This window comes from Cladophialophora yegresii (genome assembly GCF_000585515.1).
Source record: "Cladophialophora yegresii CBS 114405 chromosome Unknown aczIN-supercont1.4, whole genome shotgun sequence".
NCBI lineage: Eukaryota > Fungi > Ascomycota > Eurotiomycetes > Chaetothyriales > Herpotrichiellaceae > Cladophialophora > Cladophialophora yegresii.
In genome coordinates, this window is record NW_006913048.1 from 1,535,668 (window position 1) to 1,558,160 (window position 22,493).

The 22,493-nt window shown below is 55.5% G+C and overlaps 9 protein-coding genes across 9 annotated transcripts; 5 read left to right on the plus strand and 4 right to left on the minus strand.

Moving 5' to 3' along the window:
- Nucleotides 1-17: 17 nt before the first annotated feature.
- Nucleotides 18-1,846, plus strand: A1O7_05881 (uncharacterized protein; the record flags this gene model as incomplete). The annotated part of the gene is made up of 2 exons (XM_007759889.1): nucleotides 18-376; nucleotides 433-1,846. The coding sequence occupies 2 exons, from the start codon at nucleotides 18-20 to the stop codon at nucleotides 1,844-1,846; spliced, it is 1,773 nt and encodes a 590-aa protein (XP_007758079.1).
- Nucleotides 1,847-3,133: 1,287 nt separating this feature from the next.
- Nucleotides 3,134-4,239, plus strand: A1O7_05882 (uncharacterized protein; the record flags this gene model as incomplete). The annotated part of the gene is made up of 2 exons (XM_007759890.1): nucleotides 3,134-3,824; nucleotides 3,866-4,239. 2 exons carry the CDS (start codon nucleotides 3,134-3,136, stop codon nucleotides 4,237-4,239), a joined length of 1,065 nt encoding a protein of 354 aa, XP_007758080.1.
- A 719-nt stretch (nucleotides 4,240-4,958) lies between these two features.
- Nucleotides 4,959-7,240, plus strand: A1O7_05883 (uncharacterized protein; the record flags this gene model as incomplete). The annotated part of the gene is made up of 2 exons (XM_007759891.1): nucleotides 4,959-6,636; nucleotides 6,696-7,240. 2 exons carry the CDS (start codon nucleotides 4,959-4,961, stop codon nucleotides 7,238-7,240), a joined length of 2,223 nt encoding a protein of 740 aa, XP_007758081.1.
- Nucleotides 7,241-7,685: 445 nt separating this feature from the next.
- On the minus strand, nucleotides 7,686-8,641 carry A1O7_05884 (uncharacterized protein; the record flags this gene model as incomplete). Its single annotated transcript, XM_007759892.1, has 2 exons — nucleotides 7,686-8,399; nucleotides 8,453-8,641. The coding sequence occupies 2 exons, from the start codon at nucleotides 8,639-8,641 to the stop codon at nucleotides 7,686-7,688; spliced, it is 903 nt and encodes a 300-aa protein (XP_007758082.1).
- Nucleotides 8,642-9,339: 698 nt separating this feature from the next.
- A1O7_05885 (uncharacterized protein) lies at nucleotides 9,340-11,520 on the plus strand (the record flags this gene model as incomplete). The annotated part of the gene is made up of 2 exons (XM_007759893.1): nucleotides 9,340-9,961; nucleotides 10,019-11,520. 2 exons carry the CDS (start codon nucleotides 9,340-9,342, stop codon nucleotides 11,518-11,520), a joined length of 2,124 nt encoding a protein of 707 aa, XP_007758083.1.
- A 115-nt stretch (nucleotides 11,521-11,635) lies between these two features.
- Nucleotides 11,636-13,579, minus strand: A1O7_05886 (uncharacterized protein; the record flags this gene model as incomplete). The annotated part of the gene is made up of 1 exon (XM_007759894.1): nucleotides 11,636-13,579. The coding sequence occupies one exon, from the start codon at nucleotides 13,577-13,579 to the stop codon at nucleotides 11,636-11,638; it is 1,944 nt and encodes a 647-aa protein (XP_007758084.1).
- An 807-nt stretch (nucleotides 13,580-14,386) lies between these two features.
- On the plus strand, nucleotides 14,387-15,353 carry A1O7_05887 (uncharacterized protein; the record flags this gene model as incomplete). Its single annotated transcript, XM_007759895.1, has 2 exons — nucleotides 14,387-14,431; nucleotides 14,484-15,353. 2 exons carry the CDS (start codon nucleotides 14,387-14,389, stop codon nucleotides 15,351-15,353), a joined length of 915 nt encoding a protein of 304 aa, XP_007758085.1.
- Nucleotides 15,354-16,991: 1,638 nt separating this feature from the next.
- A1O7_05888 (uncharacterized protein) lies at nucleotides 16,992-19,772 on the minus strand (the record flags this gene model as incomplete). Its single annotated transcript, XM_007759896.1, has 2 exons — nucleotides 16,992-19,323; nucleotides 19,498-19,772. The coding sequence occupies 2 exons, from the start codon at nucleotides 19,770-19,772 to the stop codon at nucleotides 16,992-16,994; spliced, it is 2,607 nt and encodes an 868-aa protein (XP_007758086.1).
- A 2,344-nt stretch (nucleotides 19,773-22,116) lies between these two features.
- Nucleotides 22,117-22,371, minus strand: A1O7_05889 (uncharacterized protein; the record flags this gene model as incomplete). Its single annotated transcript, XM_007759897.1, has 1 exon — nucleotides 22,117-22,371. One exon carries the CDS (start codon nucleotides 22,369-22,371, stop codon nucleotides 22,117-22,119), a length of 255 nt encoding a protein of 84 aa, XP_007758087.1.
- Nucleotides 22,372-22,493: the final 122 nt, after the last annotated feature.

Genomic DNA, 22,493 nt, shown 5'->3' on the forward strand with positions numbered 1-22,493 from the left:
TCCATATAGACGCGACAATGGACGGCCGTATGCGCAACCGAGTCCTCTTCAAGGTTCCCTCTTCTCGTCGTAGCGAGAGACTCCAGTCAAAGTCTGAGCCGAAAGCTGCGCGCATGCCTCCGGAGGCAGAGAAGGCCGGCATGGACGAGACTTCTGGCCGCGGACATCGTGAGAAGAAGCCGAGTGAAAAGGTCAAGGAGCAAGTCTCCGGCAAGATTGACAAGAGCGAAGATGAGAAGCTGGTGGTGCTTCCTACCTACATTGCTCCCAATGACCCCAAGTTCCTGCAGGATCAAAAGGAGATCCCGAAGTTCTTGGACCACACCAAGATCTGCCCAAATGGCGACAAGATTGACTTTTGCACACTAGGCACACAGTAAGCGACCGCCTTCCCCTCAGACATGTACAGTGGCTAATATGTGGATAATGTAGCGTCGAGAGCAAGGAGAAGCGGTACTACATCCGCGCAAAACGAGATCCAGAAACATTCTATTTCCACACCGACGAACCTCCCCCACATTACGCCCGCCTGAGCGACGAGAATCATCCCCAATGTGGCGTCGAGAACCTGAAGAATGTATTCACCAGGGATATGCTGGGCAAGAGCGGGGAGTACGGCAGCTACACCACAAGAGCCAACGTGTTTGCGAGAGAAGGCCAGTTCTTCTTCGAGGCCAAGGTCATCAGCATCGCCCCGCCTGGTAGAGAAGACCCAAACCGCGCACTTGCCGAGACACAGACTCCTGATAGAACTGCAACCAATCGAGGCGGCCTGAGAGTCGGGCTCTGTCGGCGCGAACACCATTGGAGCGAGAACATGGGAACCAATGCGTACTCATACGCTGTCGTCTTGAGAAGTGGCAGAGCAAAAGAATATGGGAGCGTTCGTTTTAACACCGGCATGCACCACATGCAGGGAGAAGGCGGGCAGGACTTTGATGACCTGTCGCCTGGTGATGTTGTTGGTCTCATGATCACTTTGCCGCCCCTTGAGGTGCACAAGAAGGTGGTGGATGGCACATTTAATCCAGCAGAGTATCCTGAGCTCAAGTGCGGTCCGGCCGTTATCAAGAAGAAGCAGGGTGCCGGGAAGAAAACTGCTAAGAGCGGCCTCAAGCCCAAGGACGGTGCCGACGGTGCTAAGACCAAAGATGACACCGTCAAGAAGGCCACCAATGCTCGCGCAGAGACTCGCGCCACGCTTGCGGCAGCGCATGGGTGCAATATTCCTTCCGATCACGACATCATTCGCGACCGTAATCCGTTCCTGCACAAGGGGATGACCTACTTCGAATGTCCAGAATACACTCCGAATCCCGATTTGAGTCGCCCAACCCTGAACGCAAAGAACAAGTCCATCAACCCCGAGACGGGCAAGAGATATGACCTCCTGACCGAACCTCATCCCAACCACGAACTTCCTCATCTGCGAACCCTCCCTGGCAGCAAGATCGAACTGTGGGTCAATGGCAAATATCATGGTGTCATTTGGGAACATCTTTTCGCCTTCTTGCCGCCCGCATCTTACATTGACAAAGGCAGCCGAGTCGCGGTTGCAGGTCAGAGCGACGTTGATGACGGCCTGCTTGGCTACTATCCGGCGATTAGTCACTATACTGGCGGTGCCATTGAATGCAAATTCGATGGGCCATGGTGGTGTGGCTACGACAAAGACGGTCCATCACATCCAGCTGCCCGTGCCTTTGGTGACCGCTACAAGGAGCAAATTGTCGAAGACATGGTGAGCGACCTGGTTGATGAGATTTATCAAGAAAAGCTGCACGGTGATTCCGAGTGGATGAAGAAGCGCGTGTTGAATGCACCAGTGAATCTCCAGCACAGCTGAGTCAGGGTGGTGCGATCTTTCTTGGAGTTCTTGGACACGGTTGCTTCACGGTGGCGTTATGCATAGCAAGGTGTGACAGGAGTTTGGAGCATGTGGCGACAGACACTTCCAGATGGGGCTGGGTATGGAATTCGCATGGTCCCGAAATGAAAAGCAAATCTCGGGCAGGTGTTGTGCACATCGGACACGAACGATTAGGTTGCTGGTCATGGTTGGAAAAGTCGAATTACAGAGATACCCCATTTCCGCATCTGCTGTGAGGTAGAGGTGAGAAATAGCAACAACATAACATAGTTCATTGGAAACCCATGCGAGGTCGTCTTGATTCGCAGAAGAACGCCGTAGCCTAAAGTTGTATGCAAGGCGTGAGATTATCGAGTGTATACGGGCAGCGAATCTCTGCATGTCAGCAACTCTGGTCGATGCGGCCTATTGTGCTCTGACGAGTTTGTAAGTGATATTGCCCGATGAGACGGACCCCGACCAGTGACAATCCGGCCGGATTATGTGGGGAGAGCGAGACAATCCGAAATGTTGGCCATGGACATATCAATTCTATCTGCTCCGCATGGAGGACTCGTGGAAAAGGAAACTTGCCAGGCATAACGGAGTAGATGCCGTCTACCTGTGTTGGTGGTGGAGAAGGTCCCCTGAATCGCGTACCACAGTAGAGCACAGGTGTACGTCTCCTGAAGTGATTGCTGCCGCAGAGAGGCAGCAGGACCTGAGATTCGTCACACAAGCGGTGGGACAAGGAGTTGAAGCTGACGAGTCTGAGGCTGAGAAGCCGAGCTGAGTGTGGAGGAATGCGAGGGCTGAGGCAAGGATGAATGAATAGGGTGATTGCGACCGCCTGCATCTCGGTTTCAAGAACCGTGGTCTTACTGGCGAGTAAGAATAGGATCAGCACGGTGATTCGTTGTGACCCCTATGCGAGCCCCAGCCCATCCCTTACGCCCCTGCATCGCACTGCCAGTGGCATCCGAATTCTTGACACCTTGTCCTTTATTTATTGCGCTGCCTGCTCTCACACGCAAGCACATTCACAATTTCATCACCCAGAAACAGCCTTCACGCATTTGCTTTCGTCCCTCTTCACTTTTGATGGTTCTGTCCAATTTGTACTCTGACCCATGGGGGCCTGTGTCACCATGAACCCGCCGTGAGGACAGGTGGTCTCTTTTGGCCAGCACATCAAAAACACCTCATAATCCACATTCCAACTTGACACCTCCCCTCTTCCGTGCGCCACATCATTCGCTCGGGCAAATCGTCCATCACAACACCATGGCTGGCCCATCAGACATTGTCGACCCTTCCACCCTCAGCATAGCTGGTTACAGCCAGACCTACCCAACGACACCACCTATGTCAGATGATGGCCGAGAGGCCAGCCAACCAGCCTCTGAACAGCCGGCGAAGAAGAAGAGGAAAGCCTGGGGTCAACCTGTTCCAGAGATCAAACAGATCCTTCCTCCTCGAAAACGAGCCAAGACAGCAGAGGAGAAGGAACAGAGAAAGAATGAAAGAATTCTAAGAAACCGTAGGGCAGCAGACAAGTCTCGACAACGCCAAAAAGCTGCTGTTGCTGAGCTCGAGGTTCGGCAGATCCGGATAGAAAGAGAAAACGCCGCGCTCCGAGAACTGCTTGACCGTTATCAGTCGAGGTTCGGTGTTCAAGCAGACTTCCCCGTACCTCTTCCCACCGAACCTCCCCTAGTAGATCTCGACTCAGAACCATCTCCTTCAGATCTCCCGTCCAACTCCACACCAACGCCCTTCACTCCCTCTTCGTTCAACGACGGAACTGAAGTTGAGGCAGTCCAGCCTGTCCTTGTTCAGTCTGAACAACCGACACCGGTGAAGAATGAATCACCGGTTCTTGCACCTCAACTCAACCTCATCCACGAACATCCCGAAGCAGAGCAGACAAACTCACAGTCGATGCCGTCGCTCGCTGGCTTCCCCAATGTCTCCGGTATGACACAATATCCTGCTGTGGTATTGTGTGACCTGCAGTGTCAGCCGGAGACTTGGGCTATCAGCCTGCCAGCGTTCCCTTCGACCACCAAGACCAATCTTGGGATCAGCTACCTGCTCCAGGTCTTCCAGACTTTGACGATATTTCACTCCTTCTCGACGACAACGCTCTTACCAATGTGTCAGCTCTTCCAGATTTTGGCGCAGCGATTGTCAATGACCTCGACGGAGCAGGATTTCTCCTCCATCCTGACCAACTTCCCACTAATTCATTCTTTGATTTCGATGCCTTCGACACCGACCAGACCGGCGGTCTTCCGTACGAAGCTTCTGAGCCGACTACTAGCTTGCAGCCCACACATGGCGCGTCTCTTACTGACTGCGACAGACCGGGCTTTGCAGCAAGTGGTTAGCGAGGAGGGCTTCGCGGTAGACCCCGATCGTCGGTGGACATGGTCGAGTCTAATGACGATCAAGTGGGTCATTTTACGGTTGGAGAAAGAACATCGAAAAATTCGACGTCAAGTGTGGGAGAGGGGAGCACACGATCAGACTGGCGTTCCGGAATTGAGGGTCATGGCTGGCGTGGATTTTGGAGCCGTTGCCAGAAGTTCGTCGCTTTGGCAGGGAAATTGTATCACTAGCCACGGGGAACACGACAACAGCTGGGTATCAGCACAGGAGGTCCACTGAGATTGATAATGAAGCCAGATATTCCGTAGATGAGACAAGATCAACCAAAAGCGTTCAATCCAATCTACTCCGTACTCGTAATCTGTGAATCGCCTTGTGAGCTTCCCAGGTCTCGTCTCGTGATATCCGCTTGCTTTGAGAGTATCACGTGCATATTGCCCAAGCCTGCTAGTGCTTCGCCGTAAATAGTCCTTGGTGAAAATACGGTCGCGTCGCATTTTGGGAAGTGAGGAACGCGAACACAGCGGCCATCGAGACGTGCAACCCGCGGCACTACAAAAGTTGACGAGGGGTGATACGCAGTAGCCGTGCCTGCACGACGCACCGATGCCTCCCTTCAAGGATGAGCATGTGCTCGTAAGCCTTTTTTCACGCCCCGCGCATCAGCCTAGCCACCTTCACTAACACTTTCACTCAGATCATTGCACCCGGGTCGCAGATGACCGCAGCCCAACTCGGACTACCAGAGTCATTTACACCTCCAAGATATCGCTTCCCCACGCGCATGTTCCCGGGCACCAACTCTGGGGAATGGGAACCAGTCAAGATCCGGTCGAAGATTACAACCAAGCCGAAAGTGGTTGAAGCCATCCCTAAGATTGAGCCCGTCGAACCAGTACCGACTGAAGTCGACTCGAAGCCCAAAGTCCCGACGGATGGAGAGTCGCAGAAGCTCGAGCCAAGGGCCGACCAGGCAAACGGAGACCAGCCCAGGGTCGAGCAAGCCAAAGCGGAAGAACTACCAAAGATTGAACAGCCGAACGGCGACCAACCGAAAACCGACCACCACCAGGATGCCGACAAGTCTAGCGGCGAAAATTCGAATGGCGATCCGGTCGCTGGGGCAGATGTCGAGATGAAGGAAGCGCCTCCTGCTGAGGAAGGTCCAGGACCAGAAGCACAAGACACAGAGATGGAACCAATTCCTATAGAACAATCGCAGACCCAACCAGAACCTGCTCAAGAAGACCCGCTTGCTACCACCAGTATCGAAGACGACACCGCCGAGTCATTCGAAGATGACCACTGGTCCACGGAAGGTGCAGTTTACCCCATAGTGGCAGGCCGCATAGAAAACTGGTCCTGCTTCTTCGCCCTTCTCAGCCACATCTACAACATGATCTCCCCTCCATTCCACATGCCGGTATTGTTCGTCGCGCAACCGTGTTGGTCAGCCCGCGATCACGAAATGATTACCCAATATGTCTTTGAGAACTGGAAGATCCCCGCATTCTGTCTCATGGATTCGGCCTTGACAGCTTGTTACGCGTATGGAGTGCCCACAGCGCTGGTAGTGGATGTCGGCCATGAGAAATGCGACGTTAGTGCTGTCACGGAATTCCAGGTCAATGATATCGGACGCGGCACGGCTCTCGCCGAATGTGGGGGGCGATCTATGACTAGGCGGCTACTAGAGGCGCTGGAAAAGCAAGGATTTGACGAGGACATGGCCGAGCAGCTAAAGAAGAGTCCGATTTGCGAAATTCTATCCCCGGGTACACCTTATCCGCAAGCTACACCGAATGGCAAGCCTGCTCCTGCTGTTAACCCAGCTGCCGCGGCTTCTACCGGAGCATTGGATTCTGGAGCCGGCGCGAAAGATGGGGAGGGACTGAGACCCGGACAGGCGCCTCGAGGACCTGGCGTTGGCACGACCGTTGGTGAAGAAGGCGCTAACGGAGAAGATGAGAATGATGAAGGCGTCCTCGACGTTGCGGCCATCGTGGCGCGCGACAATGCCGCAGAAGTGCTTGCCAAGCGTGAACGGGAGAAGGCCGAGAAGGCAGCAGCAAAGAAAGGCTCGGCTGCCGAAGGACCCAGACCTATTCGGCTGCGAAACTCCGAAAGAGAGCGAGCCACCTTCACCTATGTCGACTACATCCCCCTTGATGAAGAATCTGCGACCGAGCAACCGTTGAGCCGCAAACGCAAGAGAGAGGTTGAAGTTGGGGTGGAGCGATTTATGGCGACAAATCCTCCGCCTGGCACGTGCGACGGTATTATCGATATCATTGCGGAAGCGATCCACCATGCTATATTAAGCGTGCCTGACGTCCCTCAGCGGTCAAATCTTTGGGACAATCTGATCGTCCTGGGCAATGGAAGCCGAGTCAGAGGTACCACACATTCCCTTCCCCTGTCTCATGCTACCAGCGGCTGCTAAATGATTCTCCAGGCTTCACACCCGCACTATTAGCTGCCCTCAACTCGCGCTACATCCTCTCACCTTCCACCGCCACAATTTTCACCTCCGAACTTCCCTCCAACTTTAGTACTCCCGTCGCCACCCCCGGCACAAACACCCCCGTCCCAGGCCAAGGGAACCACCCTCTCCATCACCCAGCTGGCCACGGCGTCAATCCACTACTAGTAGCCGCCACGAAGAACATGATGCAACCCAACCCACAACACTTGGCCGTGCCCGGCACGTCGACCGGCATCGGCACACCCGCCTCCCTAGACCCCAATCACCCCTTGTCTTCGCACCACTACCGCGGGCACAGCCAATCCCCGACGAGTATAAAAACCGTCAAGCCGCCCGAGTACTTTCCTGAGTGGAAGAACCCGGCCGTAGCAGGCATGGAAGAGGCGAGTTTTCTGGGCGCCCAGGTGGCGGCGAAGGTCATGTTTATCGTGGATCAGGGCAACAGTAAAGGCTTTTTGAGTCGAAGCGAGTATAACGAGTTGGGCCCGAGTGGGATTCATGAGTGTGCCATGTAGGATTGTATTCTGTCGTTCAATCGGGTCCTTGGGATTTACGCTTGACGGGGCTGGTTTGGGATGGAAGGCTTGGAAACTGCATCTAGATCCAGTTTTTGTTCCGGGTACTGTAGAAACAGCAGGGCAAGGCAGGCAATGTGCAAGGCAAGTCAAAACATCAAGAGAGAAGTTCCTGGAGGTTTCGGGAGGGTGCTGAGCTGGGGCGTCCGTGTATTGTACCCTCTGCGACTCTACCTGCCCGAGGCAAGCAAGGTCAGCATTGTGCCGTTGGGCATAAATCAGAATTACTGACAAATCAATGTCCGAAGGTCTACCTCGCCACAATCCTATCCATTTCACTCAGTATCTATTAGCACTTGGATACAGGCATGATTGCCGGGTCGAATTACTTAGTGCCTGAATGACGGAGCCGAAAAGAATTGTAGTTTACAAAGGTTATTCATCGTCAACCTATGCCTAGCCACGCTCTCATGAAGGAGTAGGCAGCAAGCAGGTCTCCCACCGGTCCAGTATCCCCCGCTGACCCTACGAAACTCAAGAACCACCCTTCTACCATCCACCTTGCAAGAAAACCCGAGATTGCCAACGCAGTCGCTACGACATAGCCACAGTCGAGAAGAATCAACAGCGCCTCGATATTGTTGAGGAGCACGGCCCAGCCCACATAGTTCGTCGCCCGAAACGCAAACCCAAATGAGTCACCCTCATTCGCCTCTGTCGGCCATATGACCAGCAGGATAGGGAACAGCTTGGTACAGCTCGAGACGAGCAAGGCGGTGCTGATGGCGCTAGGGTTCGCATGGCTCGCCGCAGTCGTAGTGGATGCTGGGGTTGGCGGCGGCGCGCCCTCATGGACATGGCCCTGACTCTGCGTGGGCTGGTTAGACGACAGGATTCTCGTCAACAGGCGGATGATTCCATGCTGCGCGCACGTCGCCAGGACATTCATCGTCAGGAAGAAGAGATATTGTGCCAGGATCGGCATCTCGCTGAGGCGTGAGTCGTCGACCCGGCCACCGCTCCCGGCGTTGGACTGCTCGACGCGCGCCCAGGTGATGTACACGTCAAACAGGACCAGTAGGGTGCCGAGTCTCAGGATGCTCGGGTCGAATTTGTCGTCGGAGCGTCCGAGCCGGTTGAACAGGAGGTGGCGGTACACCTTTTCTTGCAATTAGTCCTGTTCCTGTCCCTAGAAAGGTGGTGGAGACCTACTTGGGGTTTGATCAAGACCAGGTCGATGAACAAGACGACAAAGTCGTGCTCGACGTACTTGTCGGCAAAGCGTTTGCAGTTGGGACATTGGGTGAGACGGACCCCCTTTCCGAGTGTTCGGTCGTCGGCTTTGCTGTATATGGTGTACAGCTCCTTTACGGGCGTGCTGCATGTGATGCATATCGGCATGCCTGCCTCGATGTGGCTCTATCTCATCCGACGGTGTGATGCGAAGAGAGGGACATGGAGAGAGGACGGCGGAGACGAGTACACAGTATGTGACAAGCGGAGTGAGTGATGGTTAAGTACGCTCGGCCAATCAGCGAGGAGTTCTTCAGGGCCCCGTGGGAGGAAGCTTTGCCGGCCGCACCATCCGTTCTCTCGCTTTCAGCTGCTTGTCTTCTTCATGCGTTCTCCCATCGCGATCTCTGGTTTTCGGAATAGGCTCTTGAACGAGATTAAACTATTCTGCCTCGCGAGGCTGTATTGAATCACGACTGAAAGCTAAGCTCGTCGCTGGAGATCAATCAACATGCAGCGCTTCAAGTCTTGTCGTTCTTCGACGAATGCTCCGTTCTGGGCTTAGTCTCGGCCTCAGCAAAGCAACGCGAAATCGACCATGCTGTTTTAGGCTCTATTCGCGAAATGCCTCGCGGTCAAGACTCCATGCGATGAGGCTGTGATTTGGTCCTGGCGACAAAACAAGGTATCGTGTTGCCTTTCGTATTCTGGCTGGGGCTTCGAAAAGAGGGAGATGAGCAGGTAGGACAGCTATATCATGTCTCGTCCCCGTCGTCCTGTCGTGTACTTCATGCCTTTACTCCCACTCGTTGTCTTTTACATCCCATTACTCTCTCAAGACTGCTCGTAACTGCCCGCAACTCACAATGATCATCTATACATATCGCAAAATCAGAGCATACCGTGCGCGCGAGGCTGCCGAAGCCAAGGAGCAAGCACAGGTACAAGCAGGACCAACCTGCGGTTCAGATACGCCGACTACCACACGGGATACCCAGGTCCCACCAAAGGCTCCGAAAGCGCAGCCATGTCCACAGTGCGCACAGGAGAAGACCAAGGCTCGAAAATACCGGTGGAAGCTCCTTCTCTGCCTGACCCCTGCGTTCTTCGTCGCCAGCCTCGACTTGACCATCGTGGCAACAGCCCTGCCGCAGATCGCCTCCCACTTCGACAAGTTCAACCAGCTCAATTGGATCGTCACTGCATTTACCCTGACGTCCACGGCCTTCATACCAGTCTTCGGTCAGCTGGCTGATACCTTCGGCCGCCATGCCGCCCTCCAGTTCTCTGTGGTGCTTCTGGCCATTGGAAGTGTGCTCTGCGCAGCTGCACCCGACTGGGCTGTCCTGTTGCTTGGAAGGGCGCTGCAAGGAATTGGAACCGCGGGCATTTCCAACGTCGTGATGATCATCCTGGCCGACTTGGTCTCGCTCAGGGAGCAGGCCGTCAACACCAGTATCTTCCAGCTGCTGAACGGCATCGGGTACAGTAAGTTTTTATCTTCTCCGTGAGTTGAACACCACTTCTGACGTGGCAATTCTGCAGGCGTCGGTCCCGTCATTGGCGGCTACCTAACCAACTCGAACTGGCGGTACTGCTTCGTGCTCTGCGCGGGCGTGTCCGTCGTGAGCATCGTCGGCATTTTCCTCCTCCGCAACGACCTCAAGCCCGGCAGGGTCTCCATGTCTCGTCCACTGGCGGGCCAATCCCATCTCCAAGCACTAGCGTCGGGCCTCTCCACGCTCGACTATGGCGGAATCTGCCTCTTCATTCTGGGTGTTGGGCTCCTCATCCTCGGCACCGCCTGGGGCGGCTCGACCTACCCGTGGTCGTCAGGCGCAGTGCTCTCGTCCTTGATCCTGGGTGGCATTCTCTTCATTCTGTTTCTCGTCTATGAAATGCTCCTCTCCAACGAGGCCAAGTTCCTGGTGAGCTTTCCCCCGCGCGGCACAGCGCCGATGATCCCCTCCTCAATCCTCCACTCCAAGGACGTCAGCCTCGTCTGCGCGATCGCCTTCTCCACAGGTGCTGCGATCTACAGCGTCTTCTACTTCATCGGCATCTACTTCACGCTCGTGGAAGCCTTTGACGCCTCCGCCGCGGGCACCCAACTGCTGTACTACGTCCCCGGCATCGGCGCGGGCGTTTATCTAGCCATCTTCATCTGCAACGTGCACCCGCGCCAGACATTTTTGCCCTTACTGCTCGGCACCGTCGTCGAGACCGCGGGGATCGCGGCCCTCGCGTACGCAGTGCAAGCCCGCAACGAAACGCTCGTCAACGTCATGATGGCCCTCGCCGGCGCGGGGACGGGCATGCGCTTCATGCCCTCCAACCTGCACCTGGCCGGCATGTTCCGCGACAGGCTCGCGCCCGTGTTTTCCGTCCTCCGCTTCGCCATGCCCTTTGGCGGCACCCTGGCGCTCACGATCATGGGCTCGGTCTTCCAGAACCAGATGAGCGAGTATTTCGGCGCCGACGCGGTTGGTGTCACAAATGGAACGTCAGGCGCGACCACATTCAACCTGCACACCCAAGCCTCGCTGGACTTGATTAACGAGTTACCTTCGGAGATACAGGAGGCCATCCGCGCGCAAGGCGCCACCGCGACCATGTGGGCTTTCATTTCTATCCTGCCGATCTCGGCGCTCAGTCTGCTGGCGAGTTTGTTCCTGGGGAACGTGTGGATTAGCGGGACGAAAAAGGAGACGAAGATGAACGAGCGCCACATTGAAAATGAAGAGCAAGAGCGTGCCGAGGAGGCAGAAGAGACCAGAGAAAGGGAGCATGGGCTGTGTAGGAGGCATGCTACACAGGGGACAGAGGGTACTGCAGAAGCAACCGCGGCGGCTGAAGAGCAGAGAAATGAAGTCGAGTTCGTGAGCGAGGTGTACCTTCTCGCCATGGTGAGAGGGGACGTGAAGAGGTTGAAGAGGAGAGGCATTGCTGAGACGAAGGTGCCCGTAGGTCAGGATTACAGCGGAGAAGAGACACGGCTGCGACCCAGGTTGGACGAGGCTGGGACCCCAGTTCTCGAGAGCAAGTAGTCTCCTCATTGTTGGAAGAACTCATTCAAGATAGATTTGCATATGAGCAACGACGAGGTCTATATGATGGAAAGGTGCTCGACTCGCAGTTTCTCGTATCGTTCATTCATTCTATCTAATCGGCAATCTTTTTCCCGTCTGCCCAAGTGGGCTTCACCGTTCGACAGACCCCTTCATAATCAAGAAAGGTTTGACTTTTGTTCCCCTCGCTGACCAGAATGCCAGGGGTGGTCCAGAACATGGTCCAGTTCGTGCCTGGGATCTTCCAAGTCCCTCTCGATCGCTCAAAATACCATTTGTTTACAGGGTTGTCTTTCCGACTCCGCCAGCAGACACCGTTGGGAAAACACCCTCGCACCATTGCGTTGAACAGAATGTCCGCCACGCCGCCCGCTCCCTGAGCTTTCTTCAGGACGGCGAATTTGTCGAGGTACGGAACGAGTCGGTCGGTGTCGCTGTCCGAGCACCCGGGAGGCGTTTCCCAGGTCAGGATTGCGCCGCCTTCATATTCTCCTGCGATTATGACACCAGCGATACGGTCATTGACCCGTTTTAGATAGGCCTCGACGTCGAGTTTCCTGTTGAAAGAGTCGTCGATGAGGTACGTGAGTCGGTCCAGGTCAATCCTCGGATCAGTCAATTGCAATCGAGGCTTGGACGTCGCCGTCCAGGTCTGCGCTTCTGGGTTGGGTAACATAGTCACCGGCATGCCTCGCTTCACGAAGGTCGACGTGATCAAAGGGATTGCCGACGCGTCTTGTCCCAACCTGCCTGCCGGAAGAGAGGAAGAATATGCCGGCTTGTCGGTTAAGAGATTGTGGATTAGAGGATTCTTTTGTCTTCGCGTGCCAACACTGGAGACTCCATCGTCAGCCAACCTTGCTGAATTTGCAGCTTCGAGTGGGGTTGTCAGCAGTGCCGAGGACGAAGCTGGGAGCAGCCTCAGCGCCTCTTTGAACAATTTCAGGTTCGAGGCATGTTTCTGTGACACAGCATCGTCTGTTGAACTTCGTAGCTCCTCCTGCAAGGCCGAGTATTCTTGCTCCAAGTTGACGAAGACGTGTCGTTTGTCAAGAGCCTTTGTGCTCGGAATTGGACCAATCTCGTCCACGACGATGATTCTGTCCAAAGAAATGTTCCTATATCCGTGTTGCTCACCCACCTGGGTTTTTACCGGGACGCCTGCGAGCTCCCTCGTCAATGCTAGGGCTGCTTCATCAGCGCTGATTGAGACAGCCCGTGATAGCTCGGCTGAGTAAGCAATAGGCAATATGATGGGTATCCGGCGTCGTCTCAACGGACGAGTCAACAGTTTTCGAAGAAAGACTTGAGGACGACCATCCGGACCAAAACTCAGCACGTTGTCCAGGACTCTGGCTCCAGACTCGTGTAAGGAGTCAATTGCACTAGCGAGTCTGTTTGCGGCCAGGGTCAGTTGCTGGCGGCTCGCCTGTGGATCGTTCTGTAGAGGCTCCTCTAAGACAACGCAAGGTGCCATGCTCAATCGGGAGAGAGAAGATAGGGTCTGAGCGATCCCCATTATCAGGTCGTCGGCCATGGTAGAGACATTGCTGACCTTGATTAGTGCAACGTGTAGAAGTTCTTGCTCGTCGATTGCTTGCTCCTGCTCATGCTCGTTCGCATGTTGGGTGAAGACTGGGCTTGCTTCTGATGCTCGGGTACGACCCAACAGTTCTCCCGCTTCTATCTGAGGAATGGAATCCCGTGCGGCTGGCGTCTGCTCTCCGTTCGGCTTAGCCGGGTTCTTCAGGCGGGAGATATATGCCTTTGCATCTCTTTTTGTAACAGCGGAACTTAACAGATTTGTGAAGAACTCTCTGTTTGCCAGACGCTGTCTAGCCCTCTCGCTAAAAGAGCTCCTCTTGTCTTGCTCTAAGGCTCCCCGGTTCTCGCATGATGGGTTGTCCTCAGTGCGTTGCGTGGGTTGAGTAGAGTAAAGCCGAGGACGACAACGGGCAGGGTGGGACAGGAGGTATGCCCGTAAGGTCTCAGCGGCAACATTGGTGGTAGGCAAGCAGTGGGTGCGACCATATGTCATTGCTGTCTGGCTCATGCCTCGGTGGACAAGGATAAAGAGCCCAAGGCGGCAGAAGATATACCAAAAGGAGATCTAAAGAACAGCACACCTACAGTCAAGAGGTTCAGGCCCTCAGCGAATTTGAGTCACGCAGCCCTCATCGTCCTGCGAAGAGGAAAAAATTTGTGACGCACCTGCACACAAGCGAAGAGAAGGAACTGCAACCCACCAACGCAGCTTCACCGCCCGCAAACCTGGGGTCATCATTGGCGCTTATCGGAGGCACTATCATTCCCCCTTGGCAGGGACATAGGCGGCGCCACCAGTGCCCAGCCTGGTCTCGGGAGGGGCACTCTCTCCAATTTGCAGTAATTTTGGTCGGTGATTGTTTATCAGTCAAGGAGTGAAGTCCAGGCTCACGCGTCGCTCTTCTGAACGCAACACCTGGTCGTCCCTTGCGCGTTCACCAAATGCTGATAGCTGAACAATTGAAACTGGAACCCAACGACCCGGGTGTCCCCGGGACTGGTGAAAGTCCAGTCCAGTGTCCGTACGAATGTACAGACGCGTTGATATGGGATTTTGTCAGCTTCGGAATCTCCCCGCAATGTCGAAAGTACGACGAACCAAACGTCATGATGGGACACGGAGAGGAACAGATCAGGCTTGCTTCTTTGTACGATCACCTTCAATGACTATAAGAATATCAATGCTTGCAACGGCTCAATAGAGTCTCAGAGAGCACCGACAGAAGTCTACTGGCAACCTACGTCTCTCATACTCTTACCACGCCTCATTTTGAATTTCTCCTAGACGGACTCTGCAAAGATGGCACCTCAGTTGGCCTGGCTGGGTCTGGGAAACATGGGTAGGGTGAGTACTTCTCCCAGGACGCAAAGTCGAGCTGTGCTAACCACTGCTCAAGGGTATGTCGAAGAACATCGTAGAAAAGGGCAACCTCGACAAGCCTCTGATCCTCTACAACCGAACCATCCAAAAAGCCCACGACTTCTCGGCCCAAGTCGGCAACTCAACAGTTGCTTCCTCTCTCCAGGAAGCCGTCTCGAAGGCAGACATTATATTCTACTGCCTGGGCGAAGACCCGTCAGTGCTCGAGACACTCGAAGAGATCCTCAAGGTGGATGTCAAGGGAAAGATCATCGTGGACTGCAGCACCGTTCACCCAGACACGACGGCAAAGGAAGCCAAACTGGTTGAAGACAAAGGTGGCGACTTTGTCGCATGCCCTGTATTCGGTGCCCCGGCCATGGCGGACGCAGGTCAACTGATCTGCGTCATCGCGGGCAAGACCGAAGCAGTGCAGAAAGTGTTACCGTACTGCAAAGGTGTGATGGGCCGAGCGAACATTGACTTCTCGGGGCAAGAACCGAGCAAGGCCACTCTGCTCAAGGTGATCGGCAACACGTTCATTGTAGGTATGGTCACGGCACTTTCGGAGGGCCACGTCGTGGCAGAGAAATCTGGCCTGGGCGTTGAGGAACTGCACAAATTCATTGAAGTCATGTTCCCTGGCCCCTACACCGCTTACTCGACCCGATTAAAGACGGGAGATTACTACAATCGCCCGGAACCTCTGTTCGCCGTTGACCTGGCACGAAAAGATGCCAGACATGCAATGAACTTGGCCGAGACGAGTGGTTGCCGGATGAGGCAGGTTGAACTGGCGGATTCGTACTTGAAGACCGTGAAGGAGCAGAAGGGCGAGAAGGGTGATATTGCCGGCATCTACGGCGCCGTGAGGATGCAGGGCGGTTTGCCCTTTGATAACCAATGAGCGGGACCCTACAAGCAGTAAGCGAGAGCCTGCAACCCATAAGCTCTCGAGCAGGGCTGACATTCAGTGAAGCAATGCACTAAATAACAGGCAAGGCATCCTAGTCCGGCAGAAAGTCCATAGCACAGAACAAGAATGTGGAGTGCCACAGTGGCGAGGTTGTTTCCTGCAGAGAACGAACGGCTACAGTACAGTATTTGCGACGGGATCTGATCCACCCATTTGTGAGATTGCCCTCCCTGCTTCATACCATGCTGCTTTCCTCACTGAACACTACATAGTCATCTTCTCCGCTAAAGTGATTCTCTGTCATGGTAGTGCACCGCACTCAACCCAGTCAAATGACCTGTCATAGTACATAGTGAACAGTAAGCAACCAGCAGATACAGTCTGTAGCTACTGTAGCAAGCCAATCTTGAAGCAGAAGAACTGGAGACCCGCTACATACTGTAGCTTGTACCTCGTACTTAGGCCAACGAATGTAGATTCGCACAAATGAATGCTTCACTCTCTTAATGGTAATTATATGAATGCTTCAGTCTCTCAATGGTAATTATATGAATGCTTCACTCTCTTAACGGTAATGGTATTGGCTTGGTTGTGGACGGTGATCGACGGCCGTTTAATCCCCGTTTTCCCATCGCAGGGCAGGGCAGGGCAGGGAGAGCACGCAGGGCACCGAGGGACAGGGTACAGTAGTTAGGGGAGTGCAGCAATTAATTAGTGGCTCTACGGCCTGGACGGTGGACGGCAGACTGCATTACATACTGTATGCATGGGTGTATGCAATGCATGGTTCTTCCCTCCCTCCCACTGGCACTCCGGAAGCCGGCAGTCCACGGCCAATTCTGTGAAGAGTCTCGCCTCACCTCACCTCGCATGTCTCTTTTGTTGGTGAGCGCCAGAGAGTGGGGTGGGCAGATGGAACCGTTAGGGTACCTACGTAAAGACCACACTGCGCCCTAGAGTTCTGCCATCTGTGATACTGTAGCGATACAGTATACACTTACTCCGTACAATGATTGGCTATTTGCCCTGGCTCTCGATATCACATTGGAGCACGAGCTACTGTAGGATATCGTATGATGTATCCGTGAGGTGATGTGATGTGCTCTCGCCCTCTATGCCAGGTTGGAATAATTAGGATATGATGTTCCCGCTGGGTGGTATGTACTAGTGTGAGTATGTGATGAGGCGGAATGGGTTATGTGATACTCCGTACGTATGTGATATGTGGTATTGTGATATGTGACGTCCAACGTGACATTTCCATGCGATATATGGTATTGTGATAGTGGTGGTATCCTGATATGGCGCGGACAGAAAGGACGGTTAGCTAGGGGTACGTGTAGAGTTTGGCTCAAAGGTCAGAGTTCATGGTTCAGAACACCACACCACGTTACAGCACATCGCACATCGCACAGCACGACGTAGCACAGCACACCACCACCCTGCACCTCATGACCACTCATCTCACTGTCTGTCTGTCTTTCTCTCTTTCCGGCCGCTCGAGCGCGGTCCACAAATCCAACGTTCCAACAACTCCTTCTGCTCGTCTGCTTGGCCTTTCTGGCCCCCAGAACCAAAACAATGAAAATCGTGCCAGTATTCTTTCAAATGCTACAGAGAAGCAAGAAGCTAAAATGCTTCGTGCTGACTTCCCGTCCCGTCGCTGTCCCCGCCCTCACTCCGCGTCTCGTCCCACTGCTCGTGCGGATCCCACTCGAAGATATCCTGGATGCGGAGCTGCGCCTCACTTTCAGTTTCGACTTCTGCCCCCTCTTCCTGGACGAGTCCATCGTCTCTCCCGCTTCTAGCCGTTAACCCAGCTGCTCGAACAGTGGTTCTATTCCTGCCCCTACTCGCGCTCCTAGTCCGATTCAGACTGGTACTCCTGCTCCTGCTCCTCCGGCTTCTCCTCCTGACAGTCCACTTTCCCATCTCCTTCAAAAGGGTTTCCAGGTCGATTTTTATGCCCTGCGTGTACGCGTGGTTCTTGCCGAGCATTTTGACCCGCCCTTCCAGCACCTGCCAGTACAGCTGCTCCGTCCAGTCGAGCCGACCTTGCTGCTTGTACAGCAGGGCGAGGAGACGCATGCTCTCCAGCCGACGCGGGTGATTCTCGCCCAGCGTGTCCTTGGAGTCGCGGATCGCGTGCTGCAACACGTCGACGGCCTCGTCCAGCCGGTCCTGCCTGTGCAGGGCGCGGTGCAGGTTCGTGAGCGCCGAGATGGACTGCAGGTGACGCGGGCCCAGCACGCGGGCCGACACTTCGTAGACCTCGCGCAGCACGTGCTCGGCGCGCTGCGGCTGGGCCTCTACGTTCAGCATGAACCCGTAGCAGTACAGCGAGGCGATGGCGCGGGGGTCGTCGGCGCCGTGGCGGCGGACGAACGTGTCGTGCAGGGCGCGGAGCGTCGTGCTCGTGATGTCGCGGTGCCGCATCTGCCCATCCGCCACGTAGACCATCCAGCGCGCCATGGTGGTGACGGGGTCCTGGGGCCCTAGTGTGCGCATGGCCACGTGGTACGCTGATGTGATGATCGTCTTGGTCAGGTCGCCCTGGTCGTGCATCTGGAGGATCTGCACCGTCTGGTTGAGCGCAAGGAGGACCTTCGGGTCCTGGCGTGGGGCGAGCATACGTTCGAACTCGGCGTCCGCATCCGCCAGGCTGTGTCGCGATAATGCATGGTTCCCTCGCCGAAGGTAGATGCACGCGGCGAAGCAGCGCGCCACCCACCGCCACGAATGGTCGTGGCCACGGGAACTGGTGGGTAGGGCCATGGCCATCGCGGGCTGGGGCTCGGCGAAGTCATGCGTCACGTTGAGGATATTACGCGCCGGCGCCGGCGCCATCTCTAGATTTGGCAAGCTGATGAAGTGTTCGCGCGTCGACTCGTGGCACGTCGGGCAGATCTGCTCGTAGTCCATGCTGTCGCCGTCGGAGGAGGCGCTACTGGTTCTACTGCTGCTGTCTGTCATCATGAGGGACCAGGCGCGGATGTCGTCGTGGCCGCACAGCGATCGCAGCGGCGGGGCGTCGATGACCTGCAGGGCCATGAACTCGACGTCGCGCCCGAGCCGCCGGCAGGGCATCGTGGGGCTGGATGAGTCGTAGAAGCTGCTCGCATGGCGGACCTGGTCTTCGAACGGCACGGGCGGCTCATGGGTGGCAGAGAAGGTGTAGGATGAGGGCGTGCCTTGGGGTGAAGATACCAAATACCCGCCGCGTGACGAGTGGGGGGAGTTCGGCTGTGGCGGCCACGTGACGTTGCTTTCTTTAGACGCGAACCGACTACCTTGTCCCAGATGATGCTGTTGCTGCTGCGTAGATGGTGTCATCTGAGTGGCAAGCATCAGAGGAAAGGATGGCGAGGCTGTGGCGCGGGGTGATCGGGCCTTCTGTTGCAAGGTGGGCGAACCGTGGTGGATGGTGGTGAACGCGGAAGAAGACGGGAGCGCGGAGATGGACATGGAGGTCGAGGTGGGGGCTGTGGAATGCAAGGCTGATCCTGAGGCGGCCACGGAGTCAGACGCCGTGCCAGTCGGTGAGGATTCGGCCGCACTGATGTTTGCATTGAGGCTGAGATTGATGTTGGCAATGATGTCTGCCGGTCGGACCTTCGCTGGAGCGGACGACGCCGATGGCGTGTCGTCCGCCTCGACCTCGGGCTCGGGAGTGTACGCTCGAACATGGGCGTACTGCTCGGGCTGCTGGTGCTGGTCTCCGCCTTTACAGTCGACATTGGCTAGGGCAGATGCGAGGAAGTCCTCTTCGGTCATCTTCCGGCCCTTGACGTACTTGTGGAGGTCCTTGAGCGAGCGTTTGTGGCCATGTATCATGAAGGCCGTCGACCGCTTACCGCTCTTCTGGCGGTAGTGGTTGAGCACCGAGCATATCTGGTAGTCCTTGTCGGAGTAGTTCTTGCTGATTCCCCACTGCGAAAGCCGGGCTTTATACATGCGCTCACTATCGGCAGGCGACGAGGGGGGTTTCACATTAGCATCACGGCAATTAAGCGTACGTCGTGTGGGAAGCCGGGAAAGGATGAATTAATTGGAATGGCTGGGCTGGGCGGTGCGGCGGCGCCGGCGGCAGCGTGCAGAAGGGCAGACAGACAGGCAGGATCGAAAGTACACTCACGTAGCTCTAAAGCCGTATTTCCTCTCCATAATCTTACGGACATCTCGCAAGGGGTTCTTTTCGTACAGCACGCGGATTTCGTCCTTCACCGCCTGCCATTGAGCGGGAGCGGGGCCCTCGCGCGCCTCGAGCGGCCCAGGAGCGAGCGACGGCGGTGCTTGGGCCGTTGCTGGTGTCGGTGCTGGTGCTGGTGCTGGCGCTGATGCTCGTGCTTGAGCAACATTGCTGGTGTTGACGTTCCATCCATGGGGAAAACTACCCAGGCTCGCGGCCATTGACCCGGTGGTGTTGTTGTGCGCTGCCCAGTGCTCATCACTGCCTGAAACGAGGGAGGTTAGAATTAGAATGCCGAAGCTAAGAGCGAGACGCAGACAGCAGAAAGCTCTTCACATAAGGCTCGCCCTGGCTGCTTGCGCCCGGTCGGTAGGACGGGGAGTCGCAAGAGAAGTCGAGGAGGAGGGGTAGCGCTGGTGGCCCATGAACAAGGCAGGCTGGCTCGACTTCGACTGTCGTGGAACTTCATGAGACATGCATCCCAACGTTACGGTCCCAGTTTTCTGTGCCCGGCGTATGCACTGTCCTTCTGGGGCCCAATCAGGGGGATCTCCGGTGACAGCGGCGTGCTTCTAGCCTGACACGTAGCCGACAGAGTAAGATTGCGGGCAGAACAAAACTCTGAAACCTTGGAAACACATCCGCCCTCAACGGCAGTGGTCACCCCCAGGCTCTAACTCTGACAACGGGGATGGCTCGATCTCTAAAATACTTGTCATGCGTCACCTTGTCACCGTATATCGGGCACGCCCGTCACCGGCCTCGAGCCATTCACGATGGCCCGAATTCTCTGACCGCCGCCTGGAGGGCCTGTCAGTCGGGGGTGCCACCGAACCCCGAACACGAGCCAGCTGCGAATCAGCCCACGGCCGCAAGAGCTGGACAAACTTAATCTCGCAGGCGCGACTGGGTACAACGTCCTTTCCCACATCTATGTCCATCTGAACCCCGGCTGCGATCCGACACTCTTTGGCAACAGAGATGACTGCGTATCTACAGAGTATATACAATCGGTATGCAGGGCCAGGCAGGGGAAGGGGCACAATGTGATATGATGCCATAGCTGCAGCAAGGGTGCGTCTGGTGCCTGTCACCAGCTCGGTAGTACGCCGCCAGGCAACATGTCCTTTTACCGGCGTCTGTGCCTCCCCCGTCATCTACGAGGTAGTACCACCGTCGATCGAGCGTCGGTGACCGCATAGGCGTGCCACTCGACCACTTCATTCGATGCAATCTTCCCAAACCAGCAGTGCAGGCACAAAATGTCAGTCGCGCAAAATTTCCGGACGAAGCCTCCCAAGCCCGTGCGTCTAAACGGATGCTGTGTTGACGATCCGAAGGAGAGTTGAGCCGCAATCTAAAAGGCGCCACATGCAGCAACAGCTGTCAAAAAGGTGTCTTAGCTGGCGATGCTGGTTCGGCCTGCGCTAACAGCCTAGATTCCATACCAGCTCGTCGAGCCGGTCTGGGCTAGCACCTGACGGATGACGAGATGTCCAGGATAAGACAACCAAGGTTTCGACACGGCAAGAAATCGTCAGCCAGCACTTGCTAACAAGAGAACAGCCTCGACGAGTCCGCTGAGTCTTAGCAGCACCTCTCCAAGATCAGGTCGCAAGGTGGTTGTTTGCGTACCGTCGCCCCGAGCCACGCCCACATGCATAAACGCAAGTGCCGTTCTCACCAGGACAACAGCATTCACGCTTGAAGGCGGTCCAGACACCTCGATTCTCCAGATGAGCGAGAATCTCTGTGCTGTGCGCATCAACGAGCAGATCTCCGGCCCGACTGATCATAGCTTGCACCTCGACGCTCTTGCTGTTGGGCACTGTGTGATCGACTTATCGCTGGCTTTTCCGCATCGAATGTGTCAGGGCCGGGCTGCGCCGGAGGTTGCGGTCCTGGGCCTCCCCCACGGCTTGTTATAGCAGACTGATAAGCTGGTGGCGGCTCCGATTCCTGACGTGTTGGGTGCGTATATCCACCACTGCTGTATGTCGCCGCGGGGTATTGCCCTGGCTGTCCGCCTCGGCCCGGCGCAAATGCGGCAGCATTCATCGTGATATTGATGTTGGTGGGTGGGCTTACTGGTTGGGCGTACCCATACGAGCTTGCCTGGACACTCTGAGGCTGCGACTGCGAAGAATATTGGGTGTATTGGGCCTGATAATGAGGTTGTGAAGCGCTACTACTTGTACTCGGCTGGACGGGGCCCCTCTCTTGCGGTTCAGCCGTGGTTTCTCGCCGTGCTCGTGGTTGCTGGGGACGGTTTGTGCCACCTTCTGAGGGGCCCTTTTTGGCCCGACGTTTCGCGGTATCGGATTCTCGATAGTCGTACGGATTCCTTCTGTACTCTCCTATACACGACGTCAACTCCAACCACCATCCGGCCGGGGATATTGTGCTCACTGCTTTGCGTTTCCAAATCCCAGTCTTTAGAATCATTGATGAGATCGCGTATGCTAACCTAGACACAAGATGTTCAGCGAATGCGACCGTCAATCAGGAGAGCCTCTTACGGCATTGAGTGATCTTTTTGCAGAAACATTGAAGCCCGTCCGATTTTTATCCTGAAATAGTCAGCCAGGACCAATTGAGAATGCCACAACCACTCAATCGTACTGTGGGATGCTGAGCCGATGTAATCTTCGCCGTCCGGTCCACATAGCGATTGATATATTCCACCAGAACTGCCGCATTGATGTTTTCGCCCGGGACGAAGAAGTGGATGGGCTGGATGTCGTCGTCGGCGCTCTCGTCCGAATCGTTGTCATCGTCCCGCTTCTGTCTCTTTCCCGATTTTGAAGATTGCTTAGGCATCGCGATGGTGGAATCGAGGTGAGCAGGCTTGATGCCCAGGTCACGGGGAAATGCCGTTAGCGGCGGGTTTCCGGGTGGTGATGGACCTCGGTCGCGACAGAGGCTAGCGGTCCAAGGGAGAA